General features: G+C 37.2%; 1 protein-coding gene across 1 annotated transcript in view; it reads right to left on the bottom strand.

Moving 5' to 3' along the window:
* The window catches only part of FBN2 (fibrillin 2), a 220,903-nt gene that overhangs the window by 108,776 nt on the left and 88,038 nt on the right, over nt 1–24,089 (bottom strand). The window contains exon 8 of the mRNA XM_057748982.1: nt 11,308–11,433. Coding sequence (XP_057604965.1) covers nt 11,308–11,433 — 126 coding nt within the window. The remainder of the gene's footprint in view (nt 1–11,307; nt 11,434–24,089) is intronic.

The raw sequence follows: 24,089 nt of genomic DNA, 5'->3' as shown, positions 1-24,089 counted from the left end.
CTTTACTTACTTACCAAGCAAATATTCACTGAGCACCTATGGCATGTTATATCCCAGGCATACAAAAATGAAAGATGTGAAGCAGATAGGAGTCCACACTGCAGTGAGAAGCCACACCCAGGCGGACCCAGAGCCTGAAGGAAAGCGACAACCTAGTCTCAGCCTAGACTAGTCAGTCCCCCAGCTGACTGGCAGACGTGTACTGTTGTTCACTGCTGAGATTCTGTGGTTATTTGTTACACAGCAATATCCAACTGATGCAGGTGCTATTTTAGAAAGGTTGATCAGAACAGCTCCTTTGAAACAGTGACATCTGTGCAGAGACTTTAATATGGTGAGAATATGAGCCATACAGTTACCTGAAAGGAGGGCAGTTCAGAAAGAAAGCAGATGTGCTTGACATGTGTGAAAAACGAGGAACCAATGTGACTGGAGAGGAGCAGGCAGAAGTGGGTGGAAGACTCTGAGCTCAGAAGGGTACAGAAGGCAAGAGCATGTACAGCTCTGCACATCCCAAGGGAAGGACTTTTGGATTTTATGTGGAATGTCAAAAAAATGTGAGTCTAGTTTCACTATATATTATTTAACTTTTTTCAAGATGCTTCCAAGAAGTTCTATCTGTGACCACAGGAAGAAAGATGTACCAAACAATCAGGAGCTGCACGGCACTGATGAAGATGAAACTATTAATTACAATTAATGCTATTAATAGGGAAGGCCTAAATTTTTTACACTAGATATTGAGTTTAAAATAAATTTATTATTTCCTTGAATGGTCCAAAGTATATCTCAGGTTGTTTCTAAGCTATTGTTAAAGAATTGCCTTGAAGGTACTCCATGTAAGAATCAGAACGCCTTCCATTTCCCAAAAGAAACCCAGTATGCCCAAGAGCAAACTACTAAATTTGATGAATGCATGCGTACTTGAAGGCACTGCAGACATTTCATAAACGTCACAAGTTGGGCTTGGATAGGCTGTCACTGGGAATAACTGCACAGGTAGGTTTCTACTCCCAAGAATGAGCCAGGAAAATAGTTTTTTAGAATATTCATTCCAGGAATTCAGAGTATCATATTCCTAGATTTACTTGGTTGCTACACTCCTCAAGAATAGGATGTAAATTAAGATAAGAAAGTCCTAAATTCTTTACAGTAATCACCGTTACAAAACACATTCAGTGCTACACGGTAGGTTGAATGTACTGATCTCGTCAAGGCTCTGTAAGGAGGAGGCTGTACTGTAAGATTTGGAAAAAAAAAAAAAGGAAGAGTCATGGCTTTGAGTCAGGATACCTAGGTTCACATCAAAATATTATTACTATTCATTCTGTAACAGATCTCTTCTTCCTCATGGAATGGGGCTGATGGGAGAATAAAATTTAAAAATTTAGCTGAGTGTCTCCCCAAATTGAAACATCCTGGATAAAATATGAAAAACTATTTTAAAAAATACATCATTTTGCTGACATGAAAGAAGGAAAAAAAGTCTCAAAATGAAGTGAAAACAGGAATCTTAGGAGGTAAATGCACACCTAGGTTTCAGCTTTTGGGCTTCTGCAAAACTCTGGGCTCTTTGATTTTCAACTCTGATAATTTCACAGGGGCCAGAGCCTAAGATATAAAAGCTCAGATTCAACTCTCTAATACAAAATGTAATAGGGAACTCCCTCATAAAGTGGAGGTCCCAAACAGCTGTATACTTGTTATATGGCTAATGTAGAGAAAGGCAGCTGAGAGACTTGCCTTGGTGCTGTGTGGAGGAAAAAAGGTTCTTCCTAAAAATCTGAAACCACAAGTTCTTTCTCATACAGACAGCTTTGATGTCAAAACATCAGGTTTGTGTTCTGAAAAACTTCCAAGGAAGAATATAATATAAAGAGGTCTCTAGGTAGGGATATTCCAAGTAACTTGCAAAAACCAAAACAACTGAGGACTTAATATTGACATAGGTCTCAAAGAATTCCCACAGATAAAAGTTTCAGGAAAAAAGGAATAGCTAACAGTAAAGTAACTAAATAAGTAAGTAAATAAATAACACACAGAGAAACAACGCTCAATGAACAAAAGCCAGCTGAATAAACAGCAGGTTTCAGATACTGGAATGGTCAGATCAATTTTGAAAATCATTAATTGTTTTTAATTAATGATAACTCATCAACTATTAATTAATAACTAAATAATCTTTAATCTGTTTAAAGCAATTAAAAATCTAAAAATGTGAACAGAGAAAACAAGCCCACAAACAATGAAAGAACAGGCTTCAAAGAATTCAATGAAACTTCTATAAATGAAATGATCGTAACTTGAATAAAAGGTTTAATGACTATGTTAATCAGTGTATTGCACAGAGATGAAGAGACAATTACCGAGCTGGAAGATCTTGCTCAATATATTATTTTAGTATAGTTCAGAGAGTCAAAGAGATGGAAAATGTTGAAAAGAGGTTAAGAACTATGGAGGTGAGCGTGAAAAGGTAATTTATACCTAATAAGAGCACTAGAAAGTGTCGTAAGCAGATAGTACCACGGGAGGCAATAGTCAACAGACACTAGTTTACAGCATTCTAATGATGTTGCAAGACAACCTCAGATCTAGGAAGTCCAATAAATCCAAAGGAGGAAAAATAAAAAGAAATCCACAGCTCGCCACATCACTGTGAAATTTTAGGACAACAAAGAAAAGGTGAAGATCTTAGAAACAGCTACAAAGAAAAGGCAGATTACCTGCTAAAGAACAATATTTAAATCAATCACTGGGCTTCCCTGGTAGCACAGTGGTTAAGAATCCGCCTGCCAATGCCTGGGACACGGGTTTGATCCCCGGTCCCAGAAAATTCCACATGCTGTGGAGCAACTAAGCCCATGCGCCACAACTACTGAGCCTGCGCTCTACAGCCTGTGAGCCACAAGTAATGAGCCCACCCTTTGCAACTACTGAAGCCCACGTACCTAGAGCCCGTGCTCTGCAAGAAGAGAAGCCACTGCAATGAGAAACCCACTCACCACAACAAAGAGTGGCCCCCGCTTGCTGCAACTAGAGAAAGCCTGTGTGCAGCAATGAAGACCCAAAGCAGCCAATAAATAAAAATAAATAAATAAATTTACAAAAATAAACCAACCAATCACCGACTTCTTAATAGCACTAGTGGACGCTGGAACACAATGGAATACTATCCTCTGTACGCTGTGATAAAATAACTGTCAACCTAAAATTCTGTGCCCCAAGAAACCATCTTTCCAGAGGGAAATTAAGGTCATTTTCAGGAAAACACAAACAGAAAGAACTTCTACCAAAAGGTTGTTGCTAAAGGAAATTTTAGAAGAGGTGTTTTAGGTAAAAAGGAAAATATTGAAGGTTTGAAACGTATGAAGGAATAAAGAGGGAAAATACTGTTAGATACATGGACAAGTACTAAAACATCAAACAATAATAATAATGATTAATTTGTTGCAAACAAGGAGTGACAACTAGCTAGAATTTTTTCAATTGGAAGGGGGAGATCAACGTGTAACCATTCTAAGATTCTTTTATTGTTTAGACGTGGGTAAAAATACAGATTAATTCTAGGCTTTAAGTTACATATGCATCTTCAAACAGCTAAAGTAACTACTAAAACCACAGAAATAAACTACATATTTCTAAACAATAGAGGAAAAAGAATGGGGTGTGGAAGAATGGAAGGAGAGAATGGAAGGAGGGAAGCCTAAATAAATCCAAAAGAAAGAAAGTAACAAAAAAGCAAGATAAATAGGAAGCAGAAAAGAACATAATAGAAAGAGCAAATATATTGGTTACTGTAACAAACATAAATGGATTTAAATCTCAGTTTAAAAGACAAAGATTTTGAGACTATGCCCCCAAAATTTAGATTTAGGCTGTTCAAAGAAACACATTTAAAACAAAAGGAAGCAGAAAGATTGAGAGGAAAATATCCAAACAGCATGTATTTAAACTTTCCTCTTCTACTCACAAAATGTGATGCCAGATAATAGAGATAAAATGGACCAAGAGAAATTATTTAGAAACAGACCAAGAAGAAAGGAAAAAAAAAAAAAAACTTTAGAGTGTCAGTATACATCAAAAAAAGGTTCAATTCACCAGGAAAATATAATACTTGTAAACATTCATCACCTTATAACATAGCATCAAAATACCTAAAACAAAAACTTCAAGGGCCACATGGAGAAACTGAGACGTCTACTACCAAGGTGGAACATTTATACAACTCTTTCAGTACCTGAAACACAGTAGATAAAATCCAGCAGCTCTAGGGAAAATCTGAACAGTACAGTTGCCAAATTTGATCTAATGGATATATCTATCCAACAACTGGAGAAAACATAAAACTGTTTTAAGCCAACATAGAAGATTTGCAAACCAGGGAAAACTCCTTACACTTCTAAACAACTCATGTGTCAAATACGACACCACATTGAAAATAAGGTAACAGGTAAACAAATGAGTAGGGGCTCATCAGGAATCTGTCCCAGTCTCAGACTTTCGGAGTCTGCAATATTACTGTGAGGGCCCCCCAAATGCATGCTTACAATGAACACTGCAATGCAAATGAAAACGCCTCATAATAGAAGGGCACTGCTACGATTCCTACTGATGAAGGCTCCATTGTGATTAATAAAATACAAATTCATCTAAAATTATTACTAGATATTCAGTAGGTTTTTTTTTTATTACATATTTTCTCAAAGATTTTGGGTTATTATCATGTGTGGATCTGAAAACATTTTTGATGTTAAAGAGGGCGGTCTTCAAATCCAATAAACGTAATTAACTTCTGTCCCATACAGTTTGGAAACCTCTAGTCAGTCCTATAAGATGTGTTGGAGGAAACCATGTTGTTGTTGAGAGGGTGGAGGGGCAGAAAGAGAAGACTGGAAAGTAAATCATAACTTTTTTTCATAAATTCTATAATTAGTCTCTTTTAATAACATCAGGGAGGCAAACAATCTACTTCCAATCCTTTGCATCAAAAACATCACGATGAGGGACTTCTAGGTGGCGCAGTGGTTAAGAATCTGCCTGCCGATGTAGGGGACACAGGTTCGATCCCTGCTCCAGGAAGATCCCACATGCCGCGGAGCAACTAAGCCTGTGCGCCACAGCAACTGAGCCTGCGCTTTAGAGCCTGTGAGCCACAACTATTGAGCTTGTGTGCTACAACTACTGAAGCCCACATGCCTAGAGCCTGTGCTCCACAATGAGAAGCATGGCAATGAGGAGCCCGTGCACCGCAATGAAGAGTAGCCCCCGCTTGCCACAACTAGAGAAAGCCTGTGTGCAGCAACGAAGACCCAACACAGCCAGTAAATTAATTAATTAATTAAAATAAATAAAATAAAAAATTAAATATATAGAATTTAAAAAAAAACTTATCAGGATGAGATACAGACACATGTAGTGTGATGTCTTACAGTTAAGGGTTCTCCAAAAATACATCTCAAAAGGAAGACAGTGGCTGAGAGTTACGTTCTTTCCCTTGCATATCTAAACTGCATGGTCCTTGGAAAGTACTGTGTTGGAAATGTGCCAATGGAAGAATAAAAAGGGGCACCCTATAGAACTAACTAAGAGTTGTCTAGGCACACCATCTCTTGAAATAGGGAATTATTAGGGGCAAAGGAAGATGAAGCATATTTATTACACCATTAGCACAAGTCCTTCTAATGCTTGGTATATGTTTAACTGTAGGACTGATATGTCGTAAGTAATGAAAACACGTCTAGTCCTTTAATAATCTCCTATCACCCTCGCTACACTCCCAGAAGAAGGTTTACATCAAGTCTTATTTAAAGCCACACTGAGGAAGAGGAAGCAATCCATCTCCTCTGATTAAAATATATATATATCTTGAAACAAAATAATGGTACTCTTATCGGAGTTTGTTTCATGCCTTGACGTTTAGTCTAAACTTGATTTAAGAGAACTAACAGTTAATTATACAATGTGATGAAAACTTGGTAAAAGATGGGGGGGTTTACTTTGAAAAAAATGTCTCCTGTTGAATGAGCTTTGCTCATTAAAAATGAAGGGGTCAGCCAGAAAACCCCGATGAGGTTAGCTCAGGTCAAAAGACTAGCGCTAGTAGGTGTTCAGTAAACAGAAACCATTGTCTCAGACTTCATCCCCTGATACTGGAGGCCTGCACTTGCCTCGCTGAGGGTCTGGCGCCAACCTGAGTTCCACTTGATTAATTCTGCAGATTCTTGCTATTCCTAAAATACTTTCATATTGCTTTCGTGTTTCCATCATACAAGACTAACTAGAACTAGGAACAATGAAAGAAAGAGAAACACTGTGGCTCCTAGGTTTACTTCTTCCTTTAAAATAATGAAGTTTTTCTTCCTCACTGTCTAACCTTCTCTTTCTAGGACATTCTTTCTTAATTAAAACTACTACTCCCATTCCACCAATCGCCTTTTATATGGTTTTGTGGTTAAAACTAAAAAACTATACAGTATACTGTTTCATCCCTGTCTCCCCTTCCCCCATTTGTTAAACATTTTTAGGAGCTTTGGGTTATCCTTCAAGCACCTGAAGCCTTGCAAATGCACGCACACACATGTAATCAACACCATCACCACACACAGTGCTGCCCAAGGACAGCATATCCTGATCATCACTCTATATTGTTGTCTGAAGATCTTCCTCATTTCTCTTAAACAGTCTTCCCCCACTGACTTTTCTTTCTGTGCTGCTCAAAATTCTTGATGGACTCTCACTGTCCTCAGGATCAACCTAAAACTTCTTAGCATGGAAGTTCTGAGCCTCAGCAATACAATCTCCATCTTAACCCATCTTCCCTGTTTTGTCTCCAACTACTTTCTTACTCAGCTCTGTTTCCCAGACGAGCTCTTCTCACTGTGTCCCGAGCCCACTCACTTGCAGCATCTCACTTGCAGCATCTCACTTGCAGCATGCTGCTGACACCTTTCTCTTTGCTCAGCTCAGTCTCATGCCTTTGTTTAGCTCCCATCCATCTTTCAAAGTCTATATCAGTGCTCACTTCCTTGAAAATTTAACTATAATGATCAGGACTTTCTTTTGGACTTACAGCATTTATTGGCTAAGAAATTATTTACCAATTAATTACCCACTGCCTCAAACTTTCTCTCACGTTATTACTTTTTACATTATGTTTTCAGATTTTTGTTTTCTCAAGAATACTTCATGGCAATCATCCCTGAAACTTTTGTAAAGCTCAAGGAAACGCACTGGCATAGTGTGGCAACATCATATGACCTTAAGGACTTCTAAATGCTTCCTGCCTTTTTCTGAACTTCACTTGCTGCTGAGTGGCACTTTCGAGTCCCCCATGTAGGATCCCTCCCTGCTAGTTCTGTGTGCTCAACAGTAGCTGGTACATTAACATGCAGACAGAATTTGCTCACTGCTACTTGTCAATCATTACTGACTCACTGTTGACTGCCAGTCCTTTTTCTTGTGGAAATTAGGTATTAATAATGCCATGAATATTACTATGACATCGAATTACAAAATTACATAAGGGTCATTAAGTTGTGCTATTAAAAATGCTTCTAAGAAAAAGAATATTAGGTCTGGGTCAACTCTTTAGAAGTGACATATGTTAGTACTCTTTGTTAAAATATAGAGCTGTTTCTGAGATATTTTTAAAAATTTGATGGAAAACAGGAGATAAAATCAAATTAAAAATTTGATTTTTATATTTAGCATAAAATGAAATGGGAAAACTATCCTATTTTATAATTAAAACGCCTGGCTAAGCTCTCTTGCCACATGAAGCTATTTCTTACACATAGAAGAAAAAAGCAGTTTATTGACGCTTTATAATGTTGTATAGATTCAAGATGTTTTGGATAACTAGAATAAGGAATTAGGGCAGCGTTCAGCATGTGCCACTCTTAAAATAAAGGTGCAGATAACATGCAGTTTCCAACTTAAGAAAAAGTTTTGAGTTCATCCAACTCATTATTGTTAGCATATATGTGGTTACAAAATAAACAGCATGGAAATATCTATGACATATATAATTCAATCACAAATAAATTCCATCTAAGAAAATACCGACTCAGATTTTAAAAATCAAAATCAAAGATCTCTTCCATATTAAAATGCAAAATTTATTTTTTTTTGTATGTGGAAAACACATACTTATTGCAAATGAAACAGTTTTTCAAAAAAATTTTAAGCTTCTTATTACTTAATTTTAACATTGGTTCTGCAATTTTGGAACAACATTCTCCCCTCCTTAGGGGCTTTCCTCTGTTCCTGGGTCAGGATATTGATACTGAGATGAATGGGGACTCATGGCTAGCACCGGACTGACTCGCTGTGCCTCAGCTCTCTCGGAGCTCAAGCAGGCTTTCTCACCTTCTGAGCACTGGGGACCATAACTCAGTGCCATCACATCATGTCCAGTAGGATGCCAAATGATGCAAGGCAGTTACTAACTAACATGAAATGGTTACATTCAATATCATCTCATTCATTCGCTGGCCTGCCTATTCATTCAGAAAAGATTTATTGAGCCGTATGGAAGAGACTTCTATGGAAGGGACTACATAAGGCACAGGGGACAGAAAGCTGCATAAAGCAGGACCTAATGGTACTCACAGTCTGGCCAATGAGTAAAGCACAAATACCTGTGACACTGTGATAAACCCAGAAATGAAGGAAATACAAAATATTATGGGAAGGACTGACTGATTTTGCCCAAGAAGCAAACATGGGTTAAGCAGGGATGACTATAAAGAAAAGTGATATCTGAGTGGGGACTTAAAGGATGAGCTGGGTTTTAATGAGCAGAGAAGGGGGAAATCAGGATCCTTCAGGCAGAGGAAATACTGTGGGCAGTGTGCTCGCGTACTGCAATGAGGTAAATGTGAGCGTGAAGTGGTAAGTGGTTACAGATGAGTCCTGAATACAGGCTGGGTCAGGCTCTAAAGAGCTCTGAAAGTCCAGGTAAAGGCTTAGAACTTTATATAAAGAAGCAAGAGATAAAGAGCGTTAATCATGATTTAATGGTAAACCAAATATCTGACACTGAAGAAAACAATCTCAGTAAATCATTGGGGATCTTAATCATGATTATTTGAATAGGCTGAAAAATATGCCTCCTTTTCAATGCAAAAAAAATGAACACGTGTTGTTTGACTAAAGAAAGAAACTTAAGAAATAAGAGAGAAAGAAATAACCTACAAATCTGATATAAATTTGAATTTATATTTGTTATGGCAAATTCTGTCTTCTTACTAGTTGGTCTAGTTGTACAATTCATGCTCAAAGGCCTTCAATTACTCCATATTGTCTACCAAATAAAATACATACATCTTATTTGGCATTTTCAGAACTTCATGGTAATAACCTCACTTATGACTCCAGCCACATTTCTTCTAGCCATTTCTAGAATATAAGTTTCCTGAAGTCAGGGTCTATGGCATCTAGCCAGTGACGTTCAGTGATGACTCCCAAACTGACATCTTTCCTACAGAGCTGAGTTCATATCTGTTTCAAGCCGATGACTGCGTTTATGTGTGTGTGTACGCACATTCATTTCCTATACAGTTTAAGAAAATTAAGCCAAGTATAGGCAGTTCTACTAATTTTCAATTCTGTTAAATTATGTGAAATGAATCAGACTTACTATGCAGCAAGCCCAATGGTAATGCTGACCCTAAAAATAGTTAATTTGCTCAGTTTTATAGACTTAATATGTCTACAACGTTTTACCTAGTGTAAGATAGTACTCTGATTCATTCGTAAAGAACAAATAATCGCCATTCAAATCTCATAATTCGACAGTGGGAAAGGGAGGCTCCAAAAGGACACTGTACCTTTCAAAGCAGACTGTCAGCATGGTGGCAGAGAAACCACTCATGCTGGAGACCTTGATGTCTAGGAACAGGGTTTCTGCCACCTTAAAGCAGATAAGAGGACAGTGTAGGACCACAGTAACACAGATGCAGAGAGACCTGGATTCAAATCCTGGCTCCATTTATCAGCCTTGAAACATCATAAAAGTCACTTAACCTCTCTAAATCTCAATTCCTTCATCTATAAGTTAGAATAGTCATGCCTACCACACAAGACTATTTTAAGGATTACATATTCATTCTCCTATACCTCCTCCTCCCCCTAACGATAACAACAGAAGTAACAAGAAATATTTTATTGAACATTTACTAGAAGAAACTAAAGTACAGAGCGGTCAGTAGCTTACCCATTATCGCTATGTGATAATGAAGTGATGTAGATGTCCAGTGCTTGACACATGGTATGTATTTCATATATGGCAACTGTCAATTTTACTACTGCTACCACAGTTTGTTCTCTGGCAGCTACTGCTACTTTTCTACTACTATTTATGATGGCAACATAGTATTTTGAAGGCAGGATCTCCACCTTTTATGTTCACCTTGGATGACCATAGCATAGTGTCTGGCATATCAATATATTTTATCAAGTGCATTCAGGCCTTTTTATTGGTGACCTAGGACTTCTAGCTTATATCCTGAACCCTCTGTCATTTCTGTCTCATCAACCCAGTTCACTTAGACATCCTTTGGATATATAAAGTCCCTGGTAGTTAGTTGCTCACACAACCTCCCAGTGAGGATGGGAAACAGTCATTGCCCAGATAGTCATCCTCTAGTGAACCAAGCAACTCCAGTCTTTGGATGCTGGTTTAATTTCCCTAATTCCTGTACTATATGAATCTCTATATCAATCTACTATATCAAGCTCTTAAAGTCAGGCTTGTTCAAAAATAGATGACCTACACATGACTGAGAGCACTGTTCTATCTTTCTAAACAAAAGAGAACATGCAAATATATCTGGCTTTAATTAACATATGCTTAAAACACAAAATTAAAGATACCGATTTTTTGTAATAACTATTTTCACTAGAATAAACACCTGCTAAGTAAATAAGACACTGACTACATTCATGATTCATAGCAATGAAAGAACCTTTAATTACTACACTTTGCCTCCCTAAGTAGACTTTTCAAAATCTTTCTCATGCCTTTGTGTCTGTAACACTCAGGAAGGGCAATGTCTTGAGGAAATCTTTCTTCATTTTGAAAATGACTTTGACAACATAAAGCAAACCCAGATGGCTTCTGAAACTGAAGTCTTTGCAAATAGCACCTGGTCGATCAATCCCTCAATAGTGGTATCGTTTACTTTAAACAACTCTTTCAGCCATTTTCCCAACGGTTTCATAATCGTTGCCATCTCCATACCTGTTTTGGTTGTTCTGTCATTAGAAAGAAGCAGTTTATTGTGCCTTCAAAACTCTGAGGCTTACCGATGCACCGAGAGCCATCTGTTGAGGTTACATATCCACGTGGACAGATGCAAAAATAGCTTCCCACGGTGTTGGAACATTCGCCAGTTTCACATATCCCAGGAATGATGCTGCACTCATCAATGTCTAATCCGGGGAAGAAGGAGAAGACGACGGAGAAATGCCTTCATTAAACAGCTTTTAAAAGGGATTTTTTAAAAAGAGTATGAGAGCACTCATGGTTGATTAGGTCAGATCACATAACCCTGAAGATACTCTTGTTTCAGGCCCTAAAGAATTTCTCACACATATCTCTGGGAACTGAGATGAAAGTAAACTCCCATGGCAGTAAAACAAGGCCAACTAAAGCAAAACTCTATATCCTTTTCTCCCCCCCAAATGCAATTTAAATTGGAAATAAGTAAAGATGTAAATGTTTTAGTTTCCATTCAACATCAATTAGGGAATTATCCTACTAGAGACTTTAAAAAAAAACACATGCATAGATTACATTTTAAAATATGAAATAACTACATTTAAAAATTTATAGCTAATTTTCACATTAATTATTTGAAACAGTGGAGAATGGCAAACACTTTTTTTTTTATTTGGCTTCAAGATATGTTTTTGTACTTACATCTGAATATGGGTATATTTGACATTCTCGGAATTAACTCCAAACTTAATATAGTAAAATGACAAAGGGCAAACTTGGGTGGCTTTGGGAAGTGTCCAGTTTTCCTATTGTGCCTCCCTGCACTTATCCATTCAGTTTACTCAATGTTGGGACTAGTCTACTCCCTTTTACATTAATGAAAAGTCTGTTTTCTTTTAAACTTTCCCCAAACCAGAAAACGTGGCCATTTATATAAGCTGTAATGTACTTTTCTTCTAGTTCAATAAGCAGAGAGAGGTGGAAAGTCAAACAAAGCTACAATTAGGTACACTGAGAGCTACTTGCTAATACATTTAAAAGGAAATGAGTCATTGTGAGGAGAATCCAGCCACAGATGCCTGGGAGTTAGCTGTCCTTTTTAAGGAACAGAGGTAGCAAAGACCAGTGAACACAGGGAACAATTATAGAAGCCATAAGCATAGATGATTACTGAAAAGTAAACCTATGCTTTTAGTTTTGTTTTAGTTGTTTTTAGATGGCATACACACACACACACACACACACACACACACATTTAAGTGCATCAATAAAAAGCACAGGAAAAATTATATCCTAATTGTGAATACAAGGAAATAAATTTTAAACCCCACAATTAAAAAATGGTTGACAACTCGATGATGGGTGATGACTTAGACAGGTGGGATAAGGAGGGTGGGAGGGAGTCGCAGGAGGGAGGGGATATGGGGATATGTGTATAAATACAGCTGATTCACTTTGTGGTACAGCAAAAACTGGCACAACAGTGTAAAGCAATTATATTCCAATAAAGAGCTTAAAAAAATGGTTGACAATGCCTTTCTTAAGTTCCTCTATTGCTCTATTCATTCTTTTTTCCCACCATTTATTCTGACAAATCATTCTTGCCTACAAACGGTATCATGAAGTAACTATATGCTTGTGTCTTCTTGGAATGTTTTTATTTAAAAAGTTGCCAGATTCAGACATTTTCTGAAATAATATCTTCATTAGAGGCTTAACAGTTAGCCACTGAAGGCACAGTGGTACAAATCATAATCTACCAATCCCCCTAGAGAGCTCAGAATTCTAACATGAATTGGTTACATGAGCAGCAAACATATAATGTGGTGAAAGAGTTACCATCAGATTTAATCCAACAAAATGAAACCATATGTGCAAAATTAGGGTCTGTTGCATCTTGTGCTATCTTAGTACAGGGCATCTTAATAAAACTGAATGTGGATTCAGAAGGGAAAGGAAACTAGAACAGCTATACTATAATCACCAAATAAATTGATAATCACTTCTAGATAAGGAAGACAAAAAAAAAAAAAAAAGAGAGAAAGAGAATAGCACACAGTAAAGCAGCAAGCACTACAAAATGAAGGACCAAAACTTGCCTTCTCTTACATCTAAAGTTATGCCAACAACAAAGGCACTTATGGAGCCCAGGATTGATCCAAATTCTTAATAATTAGGAACCTTAAGTCCTTCATTTAAGCATTTACTCTTATTTCCTTTCATAATAAAGAACTTCTTTGTGCTCTACTTCCAAATAGCCTCCTGACAACAAAAAGAGTAGAAATTGAAAGATGTTTGACATTTTTCTTTTGTAAGTGGAGGAGAAAACCCTGGAACACAGAACACAAGGAATGATATTAAATTTGTAGGTTTTGTGTTAAATATTTTATTTTATAAAAACTCCACATTTCACAATTCTCCTTAGAATTAAGAACCTTAAAAGGTTAGCTTCAAAATAATTATATGTAAAAGGCTCTCAGTAAAGTATTTAATAATTCTGGATGAAAAATAGGAATACTTTTCATTTCCTTTTGGGCTAGATTCCCCCTCAAATTTTAATAATTAAAAAATGTGTTGTTTCATTTTTTTTACTGACCAAAAAACCCTGCCTTTCAATGTAGTTGTGCCCAATATTTATTTATCAACTTAAATTTAGCATTAACATTTATGTTAAGAAGGATGTACTCATTAGCTCTTTTGTAATATTAGTTCTTCGAGACCATTTGTCACAATCAGATCTGGAAGCAGTATCTTCACAAATATAAAGCATATATTGCCTAAGTAGGTACAAACAAGCATGCCTAATGGGGATAAATCTACTCACAGGAAAAGGCAGTCTTAATGGGAATTCACTTCATTCACGTTCTGTGTACCTAATATGCTTCTGTCCATCTCCCCTTAAACTTTTTTTCAGAAGTTCGTTTATTAGTTTGGAAACTTTTGTTTGCAATAGAAAAACTGATTCAAACTGACATAAGCCAGAAATTTAATAGCTTGCATATCTGGCAGTCCAGAAGGGGCAAGGGCTTCAGCGTTGTTTTAAGGCAATGTCTCTTGCTCAGTTTCACTGAGATCTGCTCACCTACGCTCTCCTCTGTGCTTTGACATCATCCTTAAGGCTGCCTTCCCTGATGGAAGCAAAATAGTTATAGCAGTCCTAGGCTAGATCTTTGACTGGGACATCTAGTGGAAGACAGTGTGTCTCTTCCAGTGGTTCTCTCCTAAGAGGAGAACTTTTTCCCAGGAGCACCCAGCAAATCTTCCCTTTTCTCCAAATATCCTGAATTGAGTCACATGGTAACTCTTTTGAATGATTCCTCTAACCAGGAAAACGTGTTCATTGACTTGGGCATGGAGTCCTGAACTAATTACTACTGCAAGTGGAATACAGTTGCTTTAGACTAATAAAAAAACAACAAAAACAAAAATAAAGGCCAAAAACAGCATGGGTGAATACATCTGAAAATACAGCATAGCTGAAGAATGGAAAATATACCAGCATGGTCGGGAACCTGAGAGAGATAAGCTTAGCTAGTCAGCCAAATGCTGAATCCTGAATCCATATGAGAGCCTTCCCAAGAATTTTGGCTTTTGTTCTGAAATGATTTATGGTGTCTATGAAGAGGTTTAAATTAAACAAGAACGTTACATAAGCAAATCAATATTTCAGAAAGACAATCCTTGTGCTTAATGTAGATAGACAATAAACAGTCCAGTGATAAATGATGAAAGCCTGAAGTAGGTTATATGATGAGGGAGAGAATACACATTCAAGAGATTCTAGAAGGAGAACTCAACAGGACTTTGCCACTAGATAAATATCTCAGACTTCTAGCTTGATTGAGAAGGGAGCTATTGGTAATGCTATTAACAGGACATGGGATACAGAGGGAAGAATACATCTTGAGGTTCGGTTGAGTTTGGGACATTTTGAACACGAAATGCTTGAGAGAAACAGGCAGAAATTCCAACACTACAGCTAAAAATTAGAAACTCAGTAAAAAAGGGGTAAAGACATACATTTGTGGTTTATCACCAACTCTGCAGATTGCTTTTGAAGTTTTAGCAATAAATGAGACTTCCAAAGAAGACACATAAATGAAAAGAATTGAGTTTATGGAGGGAACTGTGAGAACCACCACCATCCAAGGGAAAGTCAAAGGAAGAGAAGCAGGTACATAAGACTAGGAGGAAGAAGGAGGGAGGTAAAAGCAAGAGTATGATGACAGGAGGGTAAGGAAGAATTCTGTCAAAGAGGAGGGGGCTTAAGTGTGCCATGGGAGGGTAAAGAAAGAGAAGGACTAGAAAGTGTTTGGTAATTTGAAGAAGTGGAACACAGGTTTGGTTTGGTTTGGTTCTTTTTTTTTTTAAAGAAAACTAGATCTAAGCAAAACCATCTGACAGATTTCTGACTGCCAAACCACATAACCTCATATTTGTCAACCAACATTTACAACATTTACTGTAAATCTAACTCTAAGCAAAATATAATGAATAATTTGGTAAGTAGTGTTAAGTGGGATCTCAGATATCACTGAATTCTAAGAACACTGCCCTAGAGATTCTGCCAATTCCAATATGTACATGTCATACACAAAAGCAGTCCATGTTACAATTATGTTACACAGAACTTAGAACAAATAAAATAAGAAATTTTGTTTTAAAAAAGTACTCATAGAATACTTTCCATCCATGCCAAGGAACCATATGTATTTGGCCTACTCCATATAAATTTTGTTGTGGTATAGAAAAAAGTGAATGTTATTTCTCTTCCATGTACACTGAATTTTTATAATATACTATTTGAAACTAGGAAAACTTACGGCTAAATTTTAAATACAATAAATTGCTATTTCAAGCTTTTACAGGGACAACAGGCATTTCAAAATGATAAAATCAGTTGTAATGGAAAATTAATGTTTGCTGTATCCTTTTCAGATATTGAAAGGATGATGTATATCAACTGTAGTCAGAATTTCATTGTATATTTATAAACAGCTTTATTGAAATATAATTGCATGGTATTAAAATTCACCCACTTAAAGTACAAAATTCAACAGTTTTTGGTGTTTACAGGGTTGTACAACCATCACTACAATTTAAGAACAATTTCATTCCTGCCAAAGTAATTCCACCCCATTAGCAGTCACTCTCCCTATCTCCCTCCAAGCCCTAGGCAACAGTTAATTTATAACTAATACATCTATAACTAATAATAACTAAGCTGTAGGCAAATATATTTGCCTATTCTGGACATTTCATATAAAGGAACCATAAAATATATGGTCTTTCATGACTAGCTTCTTTCACTTAGCATTATGTTTTCAAAGTTCAACCACGGTGTGGCATATATCAGAACTTTAATTGCTGAATAATATCCTACTGTATGGATATATCACATTTTATTTACCCATTCATCAGTTGATAGATATTTGAATTATTTTCAATTTTTTAAAGCTGCTGTGAACATTTGAGTACTACTTTTCTCTGAGCATATGATTTCCTCTCACTTGGTATACACACCTAGAAGCAAAATTGCTGAGTCATATGATAACTCCATGTTTAACTTACTAAGGAACTGCCAAATTGTTTTCCAAAGCAACTGTAATATTTAACACTCTCACTTGCAACATATGAGTAAGTCTCACTCATACTCTTGCCAACACTCATTATTACCTTTTCTATTTTAAGGATGTGAAGTGGTATTACATTATACTCTTGGTTTGCATTTCCCTAATGACTAATAATGTTGAGCACGCTTTAACGTGCTTATTGTTTTTATATATCTTCTTTGGAGAAATATCTATTCAATTACTTTGCTAGTTTTTAATTAAGTTGTCTTTTTATAATTGAGTTGTAAGAGTTCTTTTATGTCCCACATCTGATACATGATTTGCATATAAATTTCCATATGAACCTTAGGATCACATTGTCAATTTCTGCAAAAAAAGCCAGTTGGGATTTTGATGGCGGTTGTGTTGCATCTATAGATCTATTTGAGGACTACTGCCATCTTAATACTCAGTCTTCCAATCTACAAAGAAGGGATATCTTTCCTTTTATTTAGATCTTCTTTAACTGCTTTCAACAAGGTTTTATAGTTTTAAGTGTACAAGTCTTCCACTTCCTTTGTTAAATTTGTTCATAAGCACTTATTCTTTTGTTCATAGTGTAAGTGGGATTCTTAGTTTCATTTTCAGGATGTTCACTGCTAATGTATGGTAATACAACTCATTTTAATGTGTTGATATTCTATAACAACGACTCTGCTAAACCCATTTACTGGGTCTAAACAGCTTTTTAGAGGCTATCTTCTCCACTTTTGTGGACAGCTTACTCATTTTAGTTGAACCCTTATCCACTAAATGCATGTCATCTGCAAATACATGGTTTTATTTCTTCCTTTCCAACCTGGATACTTCTTATTTCCGTTTCTTTCCTAACCGCCCTGGCTAGAACCGCCACCACACTGATGAAGAGAAGCTGTGAGAATGAACATCTGTTTTATTCCTGACCTTCAGGGAAGCACTGCTTCTTCGGCCAGTTAGTATGATGTTAATTACAGTTTTTTACACATGCCCTTTATCACATGTGAGATGAGATGAAATGATCAATACGATTGATTCCACCAGAGAAGAGTAACAATATGCTACCTCAATTGAATTTTGAGAAACAGGAGGGGTTCTTGGAGGACATAGTAGCTGATAAAGGACCCTAAAGAATGGGGCCGAACTTTAACATGCAGAGAAGAGGGGAAAAACTGTGAGCCAAAAACTATGGATGAGGAATGAAGAGTTTCCCATGAGCTGAGCGTATGTATGAGGAGTAGAAGATACAACTAGCAGGTTAGAATGCCATTCTCAGGAATCTGTCCCTGCTCTGTCCCAATGAGGAGCAACCAAATCATTAAGCAGGAGAAAGGGAATAAGAATATTACTTTGTGGGGGCTTCCCTGGTGGTCCAGTGGTTAAGAATCCGCCTTCCAATGCACGGGATGTGGGTTTGATTCCTGGTCAGGGAACTAAGAACCTACATGCCACTGGGCAACTAAGCACATGCAACTACTAATCCCACGCATTCTGGAGCTTGTGCATCACAGCTAGAGAAGCCCTGGCGCAATGAAGACCCAGTACAGCCAAAAAAAAAAAAGAAAAAAAAAATAGAATATTACTTTTGGAAATGATATGTGCCAATGCTGATAAAGAAGAATAGTGCTAGGGTAAAAATGGGGTCAGGGACAGACACGGTCTAAGCTCCAGTTAATGAGGGTGGAACTAGGAGAGGAAAGAATAAATGAAAGGAATATATATCCTGAAAGTCAAAGCAAGAGTATGGGAAAGGAATGGTAAGGCTTCATTACTGAGCTAATATTAATAAAATTAGTGGAAAAAAAAGAAAATATATTTTTGGCAAAGTTGATGATTTCAGCATTAACATTTTGAGCTAATAATATGTATAAAACAGCTGAAAATCCAGGCTAAATCTTTCAAAAATTGACATTTATGGATAAAGACAATTGAAACCATCAATGTGAATAAAATCAGTGAGACAGAGAACATAAAAGAAAAGAACATAAGAGAGGATATTAAAGATAGTTACTAAGGAGATATATTCACTTGAAGGAAGAAAATCAAGTGAGGATAAAAAAGGAAAGAAAGGTCACCAGAATTATTGAAAGGCTATTTAAATTTTAACCAAGTCAAGTGTGGTAGGCAGAGTAACAGCCCACCATTGACATCAGAGTCTCAATCCTGGGAACCTGTGAATATGTTCGTTTACATGACAAAGGAGAATTAAGATTATTCATTGATTAATCTTGAAATGGGGACATTATTGTGGATTATCTTGTCCTGGCTCCAATATAATCAAGGGTTCTTATAAATAGAAGAGGGAGGCAGAAGTGTCATATTCAGAGAGAGATTTGAAGATGATGCACTGCTAAATCTGTAGAGAAATGAGGCCACAAGCCAAAGTATGAGGTCAGCTTCTAGAAGCTGGGAAAGTCAAGAAAATGGGTTCTCCTCTAGAAACTCCAGAAGCGCTGTCCTAGCAACACCTTAATTTCAGCCAAGTGAGATCCATTTTAAACTTCTGATCTCCAGAGCTGTAAGATACTAAATCTGTGTTGTTTTAACCCACGAAGTTGACAGTAATATGTTATAGCAGCAATAGGAAACTAATACACCAAGGAATGATATTTAAGAAGAAATCAAGAATAGCAAACTGCTATCAGGGATTCAAAAGAATAAAGGCAGTTTTACAAAAGCATAAGAAACAGGTGGTAAGGAATTTAAGATTGCTGGTACAAACTAAGCTTTTAGGCAACTGTAGTGAAGAAAGTCAGGAAAAAAAAATATGCTATAGTGAGAGGTGACCAAAGAGATGGAGGCGAGAGCTTTTGTGTTAATATGGTTTAGGATGGCCTTGATTGTAGGTAAAGAGTAAGAGTCAGGAAAGAGAAGAAACACAAGCTAGAAAATGAACTTCTTAATAGCAAGAGTTAGAAGACTCTAGAAAGGTGATGGAATTAAATGTGGAGCTGGAACATTTTACTCTGGAAAGATGGGAAGACACTCCATCAAAGGCAGGGAAAATGGAAAATGAGGGTATAGTAATAGAGGGAATCTGAGGTTGAATTAGTTCATGTCAAACAGCTTCAGTCTTCTCAATAGAATAAAATAGAGTGCAGATGTTACAAAACTTTAATGTGCATAAGAATCACCTGGAAAGCTTATTAAACATGCAGATAATTGACTTCTAGGCAGAAGGTTTTGGTATTCCCCTTCTGCTCCAAACACAGAACAGTGACAGATAACATACAAAAAGAGAAAAAACAAAAAGAGCCAGCTGGTTTCAAAATATAAGATGAACATTTCCTTGGACCAGAAATAGAATTGCTAAGCTGTGAGTACAGCTGAAACCAGGGCTTTGCTGGACTCCTTGCTCAGAAGCTGGCTGTGATGGCCAGGAGGTCAGAATTATCCCTGATGACAATAAGGTGTGATAAATACTGAAGCAGTTGTGCAGGATGACAGGGAATGCAGAGGAGAAATGGGTCAGAAGAGACTTGCACAGGAAAGTGACAGTTAAACTGAGACAGGACAGACAAATAGAAGAGGCTACGAACATGAAGTACAGCATCGTTATCCAAGCAGAGGGCAGAGTGCACAAAGAAAAAGCAGCATAGAGCACCATTTGAGGAACAAGTAAATGTTAATATATCTGAATCACAGAGTGTGTAGAGAGAAAGGAGGCTAGAGAGGTAAGGAGAGGAAGACATGCAGAAACTGTCTCGAGAACAGGAGACTCAGGAGGCATACGATCAAATCTTTGTTCCAGAAAGATCACTGTGGCTGCCATGTGGAAAAAAGATTGAGAAGAACAAAGGGGAAACAGGGAGACCTCAGGGAAAGCGGTCTCAGTAATCCAGAAAAGAGACTGTGGTGATAAAGGCAGAGAGAAGTGGATGAATTCAAACTATATTTAAGATGCAGAATGCATCCAAATTCTTGGTGATAAAATGGCTGTGTTAGGGAAGGGCGGTATTAAGAGCGCTATCCAGATTTATGCCGTGGGCTAGAAAATGGAGAGTTGGGCCAATCACTGAGACAAGGTACTTGAGAAATGCTGGTAAGGTACACATGGAGTGGGTGCAATGGAACTAAAGACTCAGCCTGTGCATGCTGAGGTCTGAGACAACTGGGGGGGGATTCAAAGCATACACGCCTGGTATGAAGTTGCATACAAAGGTGGGAAGCTCAGGAGAGATCTGGGTTACATTTCCGGGAGCCAAATGCATATAGATGTTGCTGATGGTGGTTTCTGTTTGTTTGTTTGTTTTTTTTGGGGGGGAGTGGAATATCAGGTAACATAAGGAATGGGAAAAGTCCACCTAGTAAACTGGTTGAAATTAGTTTCACTTGACTGGTGGGGCTATTCTCTAAATTACAATGGGTTCTAAGGTAAGTCAGAAGAAATAAAGTGGAGAATGACTGTAGATAATCCCAAAGAGTGAGGTGAAAGGAAGGAAAAGAGAGGGCAGTGGCTCAAGGGAAAGATGGAAAGGAAAGAATATTTTTTAGGATCGTGGAAAACACCACGATCCACTGTACATCCAATGTACGGAGGATGAAAGCCTGTTATCTACTATGTAATATCAACATTTTTGTGTTCTTTCAGAGTTTTACTATAGTATGATCATATATACCTTCTTTGTCCCTTTTCCTCTAGTTATTGATCTAAGGAAGTATATTTAAAATACTCTGTGTGATAACATTAATAGGCAGTAAAGGAACCTTTTAAATTAAGAGTTTATTTGTCCACTTAGGCAAAATAATGGAATTTTCTTCTACTACTGTAGCAATGTAATACATGGTTCCTTTTGGCCTGAAATCAATACCGCATCTTTCTGAATCCTAATTTGGAGTAACTTAGGCATGAAGTAATGGCGGCAAGAGGCCATTCCATCATCCTGTTTCAAAGACTGCAACAGTAACTGGAAAGCTATTTCTATTTCAAAATACATAAAAATTTCTGATAACATAGTCAAACAATATGAGTTTAAATTTTTGGTCTGCATCCCCAAATGATATTTCTTGGGAAGTGTAGCTATTTACCAGAGGTGGTTTTTCCTTTTCTTTTTTCTTTTCTTTTTTTATTTACTCAGGGTGGAAATATTTTGTTACCCTTTGTTAGTCCAAGACAAATAAGACCAAATTATTTACAAGCTGCAAAATACTGAAGGCTTAAAAGGATGACGTTGAGCTTCTATAAAAGAATACTTCTAATAAGTGAGTGATGAACTGTTTAAACCATGTCTTCTGGAATCTTTCTTTCTTCCAATTCTTTCTGCCCTCCACAATTACCTTAAAAAATTTTAATATAGGAAAGTTAAATTGAAAGTCTCTTTTAATGTTGAGTAAAACCTACAATTTTAACAATGTAAAAGTCAGGAAATTCCAAAGTTAAATTTACTATAACCATTTGGACTTGGCAAAGATGCAAGCATTTAATATTTTCTGTTCCCATTTTTCTTTTTAAACATCAGTACATTAAGATGTAATCATAAAACCCTCAGGATTTTTAAATGTATTTTGGCATAATGCAGTAGGAACCTTAATTTAAGAAATCTTGATCTTCCATCAATAATTTAATGATGGGCACTTATTTTGTATTTTCTAATAAATGGCATTAAGTAAAAATGTGTCCTACTTTCCATTATAGAATTATCATATAAATATTCATTAGCCTCTGTGCTTTTCATACTTATTGCCATAAAAGGAAATAAATTCAACAGAAATGGTACACTCAGTTACCACAACACGTACTATATGCAATTCTTATAAAGAAAGTGAATCTTTGAATTGTTACAGTTGTATTTTCCTGGGTTTGGTTGATTTCCTTATTCACCTGACAGATTACATTCACATATATCCAGTTTAAATTCAACATGTAACTGGACATACACTGAACTGCACAGACATATCTGTGTACGTGCACAGATTGGGTTGTGCAGGTGTGAGTATGCAGGGCCCGCTCCCAAGGCTCACTCAGCCTGTAAAACAGTTTGATTTGCTCAAGGAGGTGATGGAATTGCATAAATCCAACAACCCATCCACGAGCATTCTCTGTGCCAAGCGGCAAATTCAAAATGGCTGACTGGGAAAACTCACCAAGACTGACTGGACCACACTGGGGTCACACTCTTAACTGGGCTGACAGAGCACGGACACACTCACACAACATATCTGAATGACTCCTTTATGGTATAGGACAGAATTCTTGTTTATCCACAGGAAGTAATCTGGACAACTCTCAAGGACACTGAAGCACTTCAGGAGTCTTCACTGAGACTCAAAGACCTTCATGTTTGAAATTCTCTTTTCTGTAAATCACTCACAGCATCTCTCTGATGATTTAAGCAAAAGTTAAACTTTTTGCCTGTAGACTTAGAACTATAAGTCATGATGTTGGAAATGTTTTCAAATAAGCTGAGAGAATAAATGGCGAGTATTTGAAACCACAAGGGTTCAAGCAGAAAGCAACTTTATTTTTTCTTCCACTGCCATTTTGCACATTTTCTTGTGACCAGTTATTTTGTGACCCTAGGAAATTTCAGGCCGCTCCCTTAGGTTTTCCTATCCCTTTCAGATGAACAAAATGTCCGCTCAAATGCAACAAACCACATAGTTCTAATTTCTCATCCAGTTAAAGCTTCTCCTCCTTCCAGTTTGAGCCTGCTAAGGCTCAGAAGGCCTTCGGCAATGGAAGAGACATGGTTGTCTTTTTTTTTTTCCTTCTATTTTCCTATTCCTTCCTCCCAGGATAGCAGCTATTATAAGTTCTTTCAATGCTGTAGTGGGGAGGAGAGAGGACAGGTACTGGAAACAAAGATTTTACTTGGTTGGTGGAGATGCGATCTCAGAGTTTTCCTTCTCAGTCTCCTTCACTGGTTCTTTCTCATCTCCTGGACCTCTAAGTGGTGAAATGTTCTAGGGCTCAGCCCTTGGATTCTTTTCTATCAAAATGCTCCCTTCACGATCTCATCTATTCTCATGGCTTTAAATATCAGCTATACCGAAGACTCCCAAATTTATATTGTCATCCTCAACCCTGCCTAGAACTTAACCTGTTTATGCAATGACAGATGGCTACCTGAATGTCTAACAGGTGTCTCAAATTAACCATCTAAAGCTGAGGTCATGGTATCTACCCCACCCAACTATGTACCACCCACAGATGTTCTCCATCTCAGTTAATGGCAACTGCGTGATCTCCATTCCAAAAACACTGGAACTACACAATTCTTTTCTTTCCCCAGCTAACAAGTCTCCGTCAACAAATTCTGCTAGTTCAACCTTCAAAACAC

The sequence above is a fragment of the Hippopotamus amphibius genome, chromosome 1 (assembly GCF_030028045.1).
Source record: "Hippopotamus amphibius kiboko isolate mHipAmp2 chromosome 1, mHipAmp2.hap2, whole genome shotgun sequence".
NCBI lineage: Eukaryota > Metazoa > Chordata > Mammalia > Artiodactyla > Hippopotamidae > Hippopotamus > Hippopotamus amphibius.
This window is presented reverse-complemented; position numbering and strand designations above follow the sequence as displayed.